Genomic DNA, 15,302 nt, shown 5'->3' with positions numbered 1-15,302 from the left:
TTATCAAAAGCATAGACTCCTTATCCAGCCATGTACCTACTCAGTTCTCTTTATTTTCCAGATGGCCAGTCAGACAGACAATGAGCAACACAGGAATTGCTCAGATGATCAGATGTAATCATTGGAGATACACAAACCTTCCCCAATTCAGGAAATTACAGTAAAATCTCCAGGGAGACTTGACATATCTGGGATTATTTTAAAAACAGAAAAATCCATTGTCCATTAGAGAAGAGAGTCTATTCTATACTCTCAACAATAGCATGAAAAGTCTCCCTTTGTTCGCTGCTGGGTGCTCATGGGGGTGAGGGCATCTACAAAAGACAGACGAATTAAAAATGGAAACATCTACCAAGGAGCCACTTCTTACCCCTCTCAGCATCCTGATATTTTAGCTACCAAATCTCTGACTAGTTATATAAAGGTTTTTGTTTCCAAGGAAACCACTGACATCTATGGGATTTAATGAACATAAAAAAGGAACTATGCCATATAATTTACATCTGGAGATAAACGTGAATAACTGCTAAAACCATTACATGTGCAATTTTGTGAAATTTTCAGCCCCACTTTGCCCCATTTAGTAAAGATATAAAATAGCACATTGATGGAATTAGAATTAAAACCAAAAAAAGCCTGTTGTGGTATATGTCAGATATTAAAGTATTGCAGCTAGAAATAAGGGTCAATGGCAGATTTTTTAAGCAATTGAGTGAAAATGGGAGAAGCTTTTCTTTTGTTCCATAAAGGGTTTTCTTCCCCTTTCTTCTACCTCAAATGCCTACAGCAAGTTCTATGACTGCCAGTACGGTGCACACAATGGTGAAATTGGTGCAGTCAGGGAGCTCACCAGCCTCAGATGATAAGAAATAAATCACTCGTTTCAACGCCAAGCCTCACGGATGATTCACTGAAACCACTGTTGTATAACATCCAAAGAACAGCTCATTATGAGATTTACACACGTTGCATCCAGATTCTATGATGAGTATGTACGATTTGACAACCTTTAAATAAATAGCATATTTTTGAGTACTCACAGAACATGCTCACGATGGAGGGAGAATTTAAAGAGCAGATATAGAAAGGAATGATCTGTAAAACTGTAAGTATGCAGAAATGAACTCTCAGAAGGAAAAAAAAGAAAATTCTGTCATTGATCCATTGTCACTCTCTCCTATTTTAAACACTTGAAAAAGTTATTTGGCACTTGGTTGCATTCTCTCCACACTAGTTGCTCTTCCTTGGTCTACTCTGCTAAGTCCTCCTCATGACATTGGCCTCGAAAGGCAGGATTCCCAGGGCTTAGACCTCAAACCTCTTTTCTTGTATACTTACATTCCACAGTAAACCTCACCCAGGCCTGGAGCTATAAATACCAAGGGTAGATCTCAAGTGTTAACATCATCTCCCCTGAACCACACAGTTGTATATCACTCTGTCTTCTTGACACCACTGGATAGAAGTCTACTTGGCAGCTCAAATTTACAACAAAAAACAAGTTGATTCTAAGTCAAGATGACCTCCAGTGTGTTAGAGGGGAGTGCTCTCCCCAGGGGTTTCAATGTCTTTTTGTTAAGAAGGAGGTGGCCAAGCCTTCATGTGACTTGCCTCTGGATAGACTGGACATACCAACCTTTGAATCCGCATCTTGGCACATTGTCTGTGCTTACACAGAGAATCTCCTTCAAATACCAACTCCAGGTTTTTCAGTTGAAATGTGCATTTCGTTTTCTGTTTCCTTCTCAGGCTATGGCAAATCCATTTCTCAGTTTCCCAGGTCAAAGTACTATGAAATATTTTGAATTCTTTATCTCTCTTATACCTCACAGCCCACGTATTACCATGTCCTAGGCCTTGCCTTCAAATGACTTACTCTTCACCAGTTCTACACGAGTTAGAACTGACTCGATGGCAGTGAGATAACACAACTGTCAGCCTCTCTCCAGGAGAAAGACGGGACTTCTTAGAGATTCCAGCAGTGGAAACTCTATGGGGCAGTTCTACTCTGTCCTACAGAGTTGCTAGGAATCAGTCACTTGATAGCCAAAGGATGTGACAGCCACCACCTGAGTGAAAGTCACCATTGTCAACACCCTGAAAGGGTGAACTAGCAGTTGAGTTTGTTGGCTGTTGCTTCTACCTTTCTTCTTTCCAGTCTTCTCCACACACAAGATCCACTCTTGCTAATCCTCTGCTCAGAACTGCCAGATAGATGTCTTCTCTAAGGAGCTCTGAAGATGCAGTGGGTTATACATTGGGCTGCTAATAGCAGGTTCAGCAGTTTTAACCCACCAGCCACCTCAACGGGGCAAGATGAGGCTTTCTGCACCTGTAAAGATGTACAGCCTTGAAAATTCACAATGGTAGTTCTTCGTCCTGCAGGGTCACTGGGAGTTGTTATCTACTCCATGACAGTGAGGATTTTTTGCTTGTTTTTCAGTTCTCTAAGGAAAAACCAGCCGTTAGCATACCCTTTAAGACCCTACGGACTCTGTTTCATGGCCATCCCTCTGCCCTTGGCCTCTCTACTTCCATTGTACTGTAACCATGTTGGCCTCTTCACTAGTGCTCAAGAATTCAGTCTCCCTCTGTCTGTTGGTGAAATGCTCCCTCTGTCTGTTGACTGTTCCCTCTACCAGATATATGGCTCTATAATCACTTAGGAACCCCAGTGGCATAGTGGGTTATACGTTGGGCTGTTAACCACAAGGTTAGCTGTTCAAAACCACTGGTCACTCCTCAGAATAACAATAAAAGTTTTCTACTCCTTTAAGATTCATAGTCTCATAAACTCACAGGGCCAGTTTTATTCTGTCCTGTAGTACTGCATGGAGTTAGAATTGACTCAATGGCTATGGGGGTTGTTTTGTTTTATTTTTTTTCCCCTTTTAACCATCTCTTTGACCATGTCCCTCATCATATATCACCTCATCTATCAACTTATAAAGTAGCAAGCCTCTCCACTGCTCAAGGTCTATGGTCTATGTGCTCTACATGCTCAGAAGTCTCACTCTATCTTGTTATCAGGTTTCCCCACCCAGTGGAGTCTTGCATATATGTCAAGGGCTATGGAGCACATGGCTTCCTGACTCTGCATGTTGGTGCCTCAAAATTTTGCATGAGGGAAATACGAGTTTTTACTTTTTTATTGAGAATCAGTTTACCAGCACAACACTTCCCCACTCCTAAAGAGAATATATTTCTATAAGTACACAGATGTTGGTGTTTTTGGTTCACTGTTGATTTCTCAGTTCCTAGAAAAGTGCCAGGTAAAATTTGCGCTCAATCAATATTTGTTGACTCACTATAGAATGGAATGAAAAAATGATCATCTTTACCAAGGAAAACAAGCCTAATCTATTTTTAAAATCTAAATTTACTGTGATCTGACTTATGTGTCCTGATTAATTGTGACCTTGATATTTATAAGAAATCCATATTAAAATTTATATTACAGAAATAAATTGCCCTCTGCCAACAGAAATAACTAGTTAATTGTTAGCTAGAGATGTGAAGAATTTTCTTTGCAGAACACAGTTTGAAAGTAAACCCACTGAAATATTTTCCAATGAGACAGCTGCATGCATTTTTGAGCACGGGATGTCTGCAGTACACAGGCTCCATGTATTACAAATTGGGATGACGTCTGTTATCATGTGACCACTACCTCTGGGGTCCCAAAACAATCCTAGGACTTACTGCTTAGCAGAAGCCACCTGCAAAGTATGACATAGTCTTTGCTTCTTTCCATTGATGTTGTTTCTATAACACCTTACCTTATTTACCTTATTTTATAAAACACACTATGTTATTTACCATTTTATCCGACATTTTCAGCCTAGCTTACTTCTTAGGATCAATCTAATAAGATTTAGGTTAAGTACATATGCTTAATACTGGCATTTTCATTTGTATAAGGCAAAGTTTAGGCGTGGTTATCTTCCAGTTTTATTTACAAACCTAAACTCATGTATGTCACACTCCTCAATTGCACAGAGTAATACTGAGTAATGGAAGGTGCAGGCAAAAGGGAAAATGGCAGAATCGGTACCATCCTCACTTTCTCAATGCCTTCTCCATTTACCTTTCAACACACTGAAGAACTCCATGAGCCCAGACCCATTCCAACTCATGGTAAAGCAACATGGCAGGGTAAAATGTACCTAGAGGGTTTCTGAAGATGGGATCTCTCCATAAGCCAACTGTCACACCTGCATACTGATAGGGGAGTAGGCATGTGCTTCACCACGTGCCACCAGTGCCCCAAACTTCCTAAGTATTCTGAGTGTCAAGGACTTATTTCCACCAGCATTTTAAAACCTTTTTGACCATGACCCATAATAAGAAATATGGATTTTGTTGTATCACGAAGCATACACCCACACACCTGAAAAAAAGTTTCCCACAAGCAATTTGTTATGTACAAGACATTCTGGTTCTTTCACTGCAGTCAAGTCTGTTTCACCGTACTCCTGCTGCAGTGAGCCACTACGCTGAACGGCTGGGTCAGGAGTCACTAATAGATCAGAAATCATAGTGACAAGCACTCTTCTTAAAGCAAAGAGCTTTTTGAAATGAAGATCTGTAGCGTATGTGTACACAGGAGAGGAAGGATGTATACGCCACAGCTCCGGAAGCTTACATGCACATTAAATATCTTGGAGGGAGGAAGAAAACCAGAAAGGAAAAATAAATATGTTTTGGACTTCAAAGGATAAGATTTTTTTTCTTCTAGTTTTTTTTTTTTTTTAATATTTGGACAAACATCTTCCAGACCGGTAACTTGAACAAAGGTTATGTACAGAAAAACAGACCTAGAATGATACGCCTTGTGTTGGGAGTCAACATTTAAGTTCATTAACAGGGCAATGTAGAGAAGCTTTCCCATTTCCTATCAATGCTATTTGAAATCACAGCAGGCAGAGAGAATGGTTTATTTTCAACTAGATCTTGAATTTTGATATAACAAGATGCTGCGAAAACAGAAATCTTTGAATACGCAGATAAATATTTGTGGGATGCCTGGGGATTTTGATAAATAATATCTGCTTCACAATTGCTCTTCCTTCTTTTAGGGCCTTGAAGCCCCCACAGAAAGTCTTCCTTTCAATTTGTCCACCTGTAGAACGGCCTCTTTATCCTCAACTCTCAAGCTTCTCATACTCCCTCCTGACATCTTCACACGTTTTCATCTTGGTCAGCTGCTTGCATGATCCTGAACCAAGTATCTCCTCACAGTGAGAGGACCCTATCTCAGAGCCATTGGCCACCTCCTTGGTGATTACATTCTGGTCATTCCTGAATACTTTGGTGGACAGATTAGGCCCCTCCTGGCCCATGCCACATAACGCGAGGGAACCAGGCTCGCTTATAGAGGATTCCTGCCATGAAAAACGCAGGTCCTCAAATTCCATTAGAGAGAGAAAGAGATTCTAGTCTCCAAACACTGTGAGCAGCTAGACAAGAGTGCATGGAACCCCTCGCTCCCATTCAAATCGGAAGACATTCTAATCATCTGAGACAAATCCTCACGGAAGGCTTAAGTAAGCATGAGCTGGGGGCTTTCTTTTATACTTTAAAGATTTTTCAAATGGATACCTATCTAACGTCCTTCTGACTGTCCAACACAAAGCCCCCATTTTCTTACACAAATCTCTCCAAATTAAGCAAGTCAAATGAAAACAAATGACCTACAAAATTTTCTGGCATTTTTTTAATAATAAAAACTAAAAACCATATTGGTGATACTAACAAGACCTGACCCCCCTTCAAAACCCCACAGTCATGAGTTGATTCCAACTTACAGTGACCCCCCTATACAGTAGAGGGTTTCTGAGCCTGTGAATCTTAGACATGCACACACATGACCACCATGCCTCCATACAAGCAATCCCCAAACCAATCCTACCGCCGTCCATACAGTGAGTTCCAACTCCTATGCGGGGTTCAGAGGCTACATGTTGAAAGGCACAGAGAGCCTCACCTTTCTACAGAGAAGCATCTAGCAGATTTAAACCACCGCCTTTCAATTGGCAGTCTAACTGGTTACCCGACAGCACCGCAATTGACTCAAGGGTAACCGGCAAATGTCAGACACCATACCAAAAACTGGCCCTGTGATTTAGGCTTTGGGCAGCTGACTGAGAGGCCAGTCATTCAGACCCACCAGTCATTCCATAGAAGAAAGGGCGGTGAGGCTGTCAGCTTCCACACAGATTGATGATCTTGGAAACCCTACCTGGGGTTCCTGTGACCTGGAATGAATTCAACGGCAGTGTGTGTGTGTGTGTGTGTGTGTGTGTGGCTATTGTTAGCATAATCAAAATTATTTTGTTTTTATGGTTAAAAACTTCCATTACAATTTATAGGAGGTATGTTTTTATTTTACACGCTCCATTTGGAAAGGTCTGTGTAATAAATGTGTTTGAGGAGGGACTTTGGGTTTGGCTGGGCTTTGGTATACACATCATTGTGTCTAACATGTGCCAGTCACCCTGGAGGTGACTCTGACTCCTGGCAAGCCCATGTTTGTCAGAGGAGAACTGTGATCTATGATTGGCAATGTCGGGGTTCTCAGAAGTAGGTAGAGAAGCCTCATTTCCAGGTACTTCAAGGTGGAACTTAACCTCCAGCCTTTCAGTGTAAGCACTCTGCTTACACTACCCGGGGACTCTGGCTGACATGTAGTGAGCACATGTTACCGATCAGCATTAAATGAAAGCATTGGTCCTAACAATTTTCTGCAAATGTGTTTTTAAAAGCCCCAATGCCCAGATGACATCCATAACAGTTAAATTCTTGTGGCAACAGAATCTCCAGGACTTGGGAAAGGCATCAGCACCCTTTAAAACCCCCTGGGAGGGGAGATTTCATATACAGCAACTTGAAAAAGGTCTGTGCTAAACATTTGCTAATGAATTACTTCATCTCTTGCTTATTGCAACTTTCTTAACAGGCCCTTATTATTATTATCATCATCATTCCACAAAAGAGGAAGAAGGTTGATGCTTAGGGAAGTCTCCCAAGTAATATGCCACAGAACCAGGCTTTGAAAACATTGAATAGTACATAATAATATTATAGTATAGTTTTTGTACAACAGCAGGAATTGGAAAGGAAGCAAAGCTAAAATAAATAAGTACACAACAACACAGTAGTAGCAGTAACAAGAAATGAAAAGAAAATAGACAATCCATAGAAAAATAAATTGGTCCCACAAAGAGAACTGAAAGCTGAAAAAGCGGGAATCAGAATAGGCTAAATGCTGAAGACCATCATTAAGAGAAGCATTTTAAGATCTTTGAATGGATAATCAGCTCAGTTCAATTCAGACATCGGTACTGTTCATTTATCAACATTCAATAGGCATTTATCAGACTGCACCCCAAATGAAACCCTTAACCGAGAAGCAAACTATGCATAGCATTCCAAGGGGCAGATGCCAGCATGAAAGAACGCCTTCATGGAACTCTCCAGAGCGAAGAGATAGAGGAGTTTTGAAGTGGTGGAGGTAACTATCTTGAACAAATATTGACACTGAAATACTAAGTGAGGTCAACAACATGCTTTAAAAGGGAAACTTCACAGCTACATTGTCAATAATAGTTCTAGGAACCAATAGGCTGATCTGAAACATGGTTGAAATGTAGCTGGAAGAAGTAGGAGGGGAAAAAGACACTTTCTTACACTCACAACTGGGAATCATTTTTGAATCATCATCAAAGCATTCATTTTGATAAGCTTCTTTGAGACAAACCTGAAAGACCAAACTATTGAACTTGCATTCTAACACTGGGAGATGAATGTACCATAAAGAATCAACAAGTTTCACACAAAAAATCCTTAGAGAAACTTAAAAAATAAACCCTTCTTTCTTTTTATTTTTCACATTCTTCTGGAGATCTGTTTTAACCTTTATAACAATAAAAAGCAGTGCCTGGACATTCACTCTGGGATCTAACTAGCCAGTATGGACTGCCCAGGGGAACTAGGCAGCATGGACTGCCCAGGGGAACTAGCCAGTATGGACTGCCCGGGGGAACTAGCCAGCATGGACTGCCCGGGGAACTAGCCAGCATGGACTGCCCGGGGGAACTAGCCAGCATGGACTGCCCAGGGAAATTAGCCAGCATGGACTGCCCAGGGGAGCACACATCTGAAGAAATAGTCATTGCAAGTGGTTCATTTTCCCTGCATCGCCAAACAATAGATCATTTAAGATGTCAAAGAAAGCAATTTGACTTTTAAAGAATAAAACAAAAGTTTCAAGCCAACACACAAATGGGAATGGACAGTTTTTTTTTTTTGTTATTGAAAATGGCATAAAAACCTGAATGACAACTTTTCAGCTCTATTTGCTAATATCCTGTGTCATGTAAATGAAATATCGAAGGCACTAAATTCTAAATAGAAAACAGAATACTTTCTAAACATATCCCTCTACTATCCCTGACCAAGGAATCTAAGATAAGAGAATACCTGCATAGCTTTTACCCAAATTATAAGAAAAATCTTCAAAAAGGTAGGGAGTAAACCTTGCTTTGAATATTTTCTAAGGAAAAATTTCAACCCCAAACAAATGACATTCCACACAACTATATTCAAATTCATTAGCAAGATTTTCAGAAAGAATATACCCTTTACCTTTGAGGTTGAATTATGTTAAGTGCAAAACATTTGAGCCATACGTTTTCTTTCCTCATGTCTGAATATTCATTCGGGTATACTTATAAGGCTCAAGAAATGGTTTCAAATAATGGAAAGTGCATTTTAATTATTTGGAAGTGGCAAGAAATATAAGCCTTACTGTTTCTTTTTTAAATTTTCAAAGATAAATAAAACTAGAGTGTACAAAGCAAGACCCAATTTCCAATGGCCCATACATACATTTGCCGTTTTAGTCTTTCAATACAAGTGGAAGTGTTCAGTACATATTGGCTTTGGGAATGACTGGCTGTTTCCGTGTGTTTTACAACATCCACAACAGAGAAACTTCTAATTAGGGCAATTAACTTATAACATGGCATAGGCTAAATACTCAAGGTAGCATCTGGTACACGCACAGAGTGCCACTTCCTACCTTGGGAGCTTTGGCATGTTTCCCACACCTGGCATCCTTGACGAGACTGAGATCTAACAGCTCCGTCTCCTGGAAGACAAAAACATGAAACCATGAAGAACCACTCCAATTTTTGTCATTGGCATCACTTTAAAAAACAATTGTTTGCAGACCTAAGTATTTTTCCACGCTTGAAATATTTTTTTCATCTTGTATCGCTTATCCATTGAGTTGGAAAGGAAAGAAAAAAGAAAGACAACCTGTTTCTAAATTTACTATATATTCTAACACATTTTGGAAGGAATAGGTTGGATACATCCATGGTTTGGGTTTATCCTCCAAGTCATTACTAAAACCTGTTGAAAAGTAGTCCTATAAGGGTTCAGGAATAGGGATAGGAGGAGAGATAAGAGGCATTTCTGCCAGTTTATACATATAGATGGCTCCTCTGGCCAAGGTAAAGAGTTGAATCTGCCTTCCTTGTCCACATATCCTTTTGCATTCAAACATCTCATGTTGATCATTCATTTACTCATTGTACATTACTGAACACTTAGAATATGCATCTTATTCTAAAGCACAGATGTAAAACAAATATGATTTCTCCTCTGGATGGGCCCAGTATCAAGAACAGAAGTAAAGAAATGTATATATGTAAGACAGAGGGGAACATACTAATGCCAAATATAAGAGTAACAACTCTGGAAGATCCGCAGAGATAAGCTAAGTTTCCACAAGGGGCTCAGAGGAAAGATCACAGAGGAGTCAATGAGTGTGGAGCCGAGAATGGCAGTGGGAAAGAAGGGAGCTTATCCGGCCGGAAAGTAGAGCATAAGCAAATGCCCAGACAAGAAAGCACCCGCGGTTCGGACAGACACTGAGAGCTCTTTAGACAGGAAGAGATGGAGAAAACCTCAGGGAAATGGGGCAGCAGGAAGGAAAGGGCAGGGCTATCCAAAGTGTGGGGAATTGCACAACAAAGGCACAGTAGCAGGAGGAAGGGCATCGACATGAAGAACAAGTATTCCATTCGTCTGGAGCAGAGTACACATAAAAATGGACCATGGGAAATGTGAACAGAAAGTGTTACTTCCTAAAGGATGTTAACTCGTAAATCCCAGCTGAAAATATTATTCCATGAAACGTAAGTCCGCAAGGCCAGAGAGAACAGGATGAGGCTAGTTGGCCAAACATGAGTCCAGCTCTCCAAGCTATTTATTGGACAGCGAGTCAGTTGGGTTGGGGAAATTTGATTCCTTTCCCCCAGCAGGAAGCATAACTGAGCCTCGCCAAGACTTTTTGGACAGAAATGGCTATAACTTCTTATAGTTCTCAAGGTCTCCATCTTTTGCCAGACAACTATCCAACCAGCTGCCATAAAACTCAAATATATGCTGCAAGATCATCTGATTAGCCTCTGTACCAAAGACTGACTTTATGATTGCAGTCTAATGAATATCGAATAGGAAGTTGGATAGCCCCCATGGAAAGACCCATACAAGGCTGACAGAACATCGTAGGCCCAGTATACCTCTCTAGGATGAAGGAAGGGTGCAGTAGAAAACCCTGCATATGAGTGGGTTGAATAACTCCACATACACAACTACCAAACCACTTGTTGGAAAAGGGAAAACACAAACAGGTTCCAACTTGAAAAAGATGAACCTATGAGATGAGAACTGAGTGGAGAGGTAAGAAATAGGGAAGCTAATTGAGGTGGTGGTAAAACGAAGAGATAGAAGAAAGATAATGTAGATGTACCACTGACCAATGGAAAGAGTGATATCACAAAACACTTCGAGACATGTTCGACTGGGCAAAACGGTAGTTCGTTTTGGAGATGTTAGTTTGAGGGGCTTATTCAGGAGGAAATGCCAGTCATAAATCCATGCCACTATTATTTAACGTCTCAGATCTTGACTACGTACTGAGGCTTTAACTAACTCACTAGTTCCTTGTTTTGAGAGAAGCTCACAACATTTAAAAAAATATATTCTCTTAAACAAGACACTTAAAAGCACACTGCAGACATGCAAGCCAGAGAAAGCCAGTATCTTCTTAGCCAATATCAGAATGGAAAGGCGTTTGGCAACTTCGTAATAGGCAGGAGGGGTTTTCAAGCAGCGACAACAGCAGGTGCAAAGACACAGAGCCTGGAGTAGTATGTGGTAACTACGAGTCCCTCTCGTCAACAGCACTGGGGGGTGGAGAATAGCCCCAATCTCTTTATGACTTACTGGCTACCATATGATAGTTGTCTTTGTAATTATGCATAAACCCACTCAAATCAACATTTGATGCACGTTTTCTTATATGCAGCATGAAGTATAACATATATGCACAATGCAAATCACACACAATCAGCTTATCTAATTTTATAGCTACATTTTCTATTCAAGGAAATTCCTCTCAGTTGGAAGAAACAATAAACTTAAACTTTCCTTACTCATTTTCACACACAATTTGAGTTCACAAAGAACTAGAACTACCTACCATCATTAGACAGATTTTACACTGCAGATCATGAGCACTATTTGCTACTCTCGAAATGTTCATTCTCTAAGCTGCACAAGGGTAGTTAATACCAGCTTCCCCGGGGGGCCATTCCAATACCACGGCGACCACGAGTCTTCCCGCAGCTGCGCGTGTACAATGGTGTGTGTAGGAAACCCACCACGGGGCACTATCAATGTGGGTAATGTGGCATGGGAAACACCCAGGTGGAAAAGCTGTCCTTTTGCTGGCACGTGATGATGAAATAGTGTCTTCCATTTCCATTAACATGCCACAACAGCCACCCCTCTGGGGTTTAACTCCATTCTATTCTCCACCACTGAAATGAAAAGGAGAGACTTAATGCACAGGACCAAACAAATGTTCCTTGTGTCATTAAAACTTTTTCTAGGTTAATTTTCTCCCGTTAATAGTTTGAACAGCCCTCTCTCATTATTAGAAAGCAGTGAAATGGTCTCTTTCGGAAGTCGATTAAGAGCTACTGTTTCCCAACTTTCAAATTCGCTCGCCCTTTATGCCTCTCTGTAAGGGAGGGGAGGTCACACAACTTATAAGGAGAAAACTTGCATTTGTGGAAAACTTGAAAAGAAGCAAGTTTTGCATTTAGTCATGATTTTTGCCATTCTGGGCATCAATTTTATCATCTATATAGTGAGTATGAAGATATTCTCTACTAGATTCAGCTAGAGGGCTGTTAAACACATTAGCCGGGCCTCGCTCATTACAGAGTTTTGTTCAGTAGGTCTATGTAAAGTCCAAATATCTAAATCCCTAACAAGCTCAGAAGCTAATGCTGCTTGGTCTACACTTACAGAATCACTGAACCATGCTCAAAGTGGGAGTGGTCATAAGGCTTCTTTGGATTAACAGCAGTGAAATGTTATATATTACAATTCTATCACATTATATAAAGCATTAGAAAAAAGGTATACTTTTATACAAAATCACATAAAATATTATGCCACCATTTACAGTATTTATGACAATGAAAGAAACAGCGTTTTATGTACAACCAAAAACCACATGGGGTTTGCTTCCATGGACTGGAGGTCTAGGATCATAGTTTCATTGGATATTCCAGACAGTTGGCCTAAAAATGTGTCTAGTGTGTGTTCCACTTCATTCTATAGTGTCTAGGGTCTTAAAAGCTTATCAACAGCCATCTAAGATATCCCAGTCTCCATTGGCCTGGAACAACCAAGGAAGGAGAATTAGGAAGAGGAGGAAGACCTGGAATATATGGATTATTGCCCTCTTTGTCATCAAACCAGAAGAGCTGATGGATCCCAGCTACCATTACTGAACATTTCCATCAAAAATTTTATCAGGAGAATACTGATCCAAAGGAGGGAAATTCAGTACTTACCGTACTTTCATAATCACAGAGACTCTAGACTTCTTGGAGTTATAAATTTAGACAAAACCCTGAAACTGTGGTGCTGAGATAATCTTTAAACCTTAAACTAAGAAGATAACATTTAAACCATAAGTAAACAAAAATGATCAGAGTGAAGTCTTCCTAAAACCAAACAATATTTTACTTTAAATAGGGTAAAATGTTTTGCTTTGAACATTATGTTCTTAAGAGAGATCTGTATAAGATCACAGAGAGGGTCAGTGAAAGAGAGGACGACCCTCAATGGATTGACACCGTGCCTGCAACAGTGGGCTCAAAAACAACGTTTGTGAGAATAGCGTAGGACCGAGGACAACCACTGTTTCATCCTGCTGTATGTTGTTGGCCATGAGCTGGGATGACTGGATGGCATTCAAGAACAACACCAGGGATCAAACTGACAACAGCAACACAAAAGATTATGTAGGAACCTTATATGGTAAAAATTCATGTAAATTTGGAGAAATAATTTAGAAAAGGAGACGAGAATGGTTGGCCATCTCAGAGCATTGTAATCAATGTCATTACACTGCATTTGCAGAAACTGTTGAATTGACTTATGACTCATTGCGTACAGAAGTATTCTCAACAACAGCAAAATAAATAATAGTAAACTATTATACCTACTGAATGCAAAAGTATGACTAAGAGAGAATAATCTGTACTTAAATTTGATTGGAGAAATATATTGACTAGTAATTTCCATTAACTACTATATGAATAATAAAGGTCCTTAGTATTTTGTTTTATTCTACATAGGGACTATCTAAGTGTTCAGAAATGCAAGCAACCATAATCATTTTATGCTTACTGAAAATGATGTATTATATAATTTTAGGGTTTAACTTCATAGCCTTAGAAAGCCTTCACTTGACAATTCTTTCGAAAATCAGAAAAGGGACATTAATTCTATCTTTTCCTTAAGGCAAACATTGGGAACAGGATAGGGATCTATAGGCCTGTGGCTTATTTAGAGAAATCATAGAAGCTAACCAGGTGCCACTGAGCTGAATCAGACTTCTGATGACCCCATATATTGACTGTGCTCCCTAGAATTTAATGACTGAAGTTTTTAGAAGAGATCATTAGGCCTTTGCCTACGGGCCTCTGGCAGACTTGCACCTCTAACTTTCCAGTTAGTGGCCCAGCTCATGACTGTTTGCATCTCCCAGACTCCAAATAAATTGGGCTACTTCCTTAATAAGCTTGCAGACCTTGCTTCTCATGTTCCCCACACACCCCTAGAAACCCTAGAAGACGTGACTTTCCCAGAAGTTAGAATGGCAGAGTGAATTAACAGTCATCAAGGGAGTTCCTGGATATTTTGAATCAGTGATGAAAAAAACTGAGGAGATGGGCACGCTGCTTAAGGGAAAACTAAATTGTTTCTGATTACTATTCAGCAGAAAGACTTCAATCCATCAGCCACAAACACACTGTGAAGTAGATGAGCCATGAAATCCACTGCAAATTCAGGAAAGAATACAATTTAAAATCCAACTCTTTCCAGAATACCAATTTCTGTGCATTGTCACCAAATTCCATTAGTCACCCAATATAATAATGTGCTTTAAGTTCACACAATATGTAATCAGAGACACAATTATAGTCATAAACATTTCACAGCGAAGATATTAATGGCTGGGTCTGTGTGGGGTGATTATGTATGCCTCCACATGGAGTCTATTCATTAAATTGTTCAACCTCGATTTTCCAAGAGTAGAATATATTAATATATTTTATTGACTTCCAAACATCCCTACACTGGTTCATTGTTTTGTTTTATTTAAAAAAACTGAAAACAAAACAAAAATAACTTATTTTAGAGTCCTGTAATGAAAGATTTTAAATTAAAGGGGAGTAGACTCAACTCTTAGTTCCTCAACTTTATTTCATTTGTGAGAGGGAGAGAAATCTACATCTATCTCTTAAAAAATATTGTATTAAATAATTAAAGTGTATTGTATTACATTGTATTAAAAAAATACAATAAAAACAACTCCCCGCACTCTCTCCCAGCTGTTCCTCTTGTTCCTTCTGTTCCCCAGACTTAGTTTTCTTCCTTTTATTCTCAATGCTCCAGAGAAAAGGAGCCTCAGCACTGGAAACTCCAGTGGGAACAAACAGCCTAGTCATCAACATCAACCACAGTGGAGAAATTAGAGCCACCTTAGATTTTGCAACGATCACTATTTAAGTAAAACTTAGATTTGGCCTAGTGTCAAGTTCATAAAGTGAGGAAGCAGAAAACTAAATTACCTCATGGGATTATCCCGTGGTAGCTATAGCGTCTATATGAAGCAGTTCCTAGACACGCCTGTGTCTAGTACC

General features: G+C 39.8%; 1 protein-coding gene across 1 annotated transcript in view; it reads right to left on the bottom strand.

The window, feature by feature from the left end:
* Positions 1 to 15,302, bottom strand: part of PLCB1 (phospholipase C beta 1) — an 842,442-nt gene that overhangs the window by 544,441 nt on the left and 282,699 nt on the right. The window contains exon 3 of the mRNA XM_030887038.2: positions 9,083 to 9,151. Within this exon, the coding sequence (XP_030742898.1) occupies positions 9,083 to 9,151 (69 nt within the window). The remainder of the gene's footprint in view (positions 1 to 9,082; positions 9,152 to 15,302) is intronic.

This window comes from Echinops telfairi, unplaced genomic scaffold (genome assembly GCF_000313985.2).
Source record: "Echinops telfairi isolate 266 unplaced genomic scaffold, ASM31398v2 ScPeMD7_5592;HRSCAF=6446, whole genome shotgun sequence".
Taxonomy (NCBI): Eukaryota; Metazoa; Chordata; class Mammalia; order Afrosoricida; family Tenrecidae; genus Echinops; species Echinops telfairi.
Note: the sequence above shows the minus strand (reverse complement) of the source record. Positions and strands in the feature narration are given on the sequence as shown.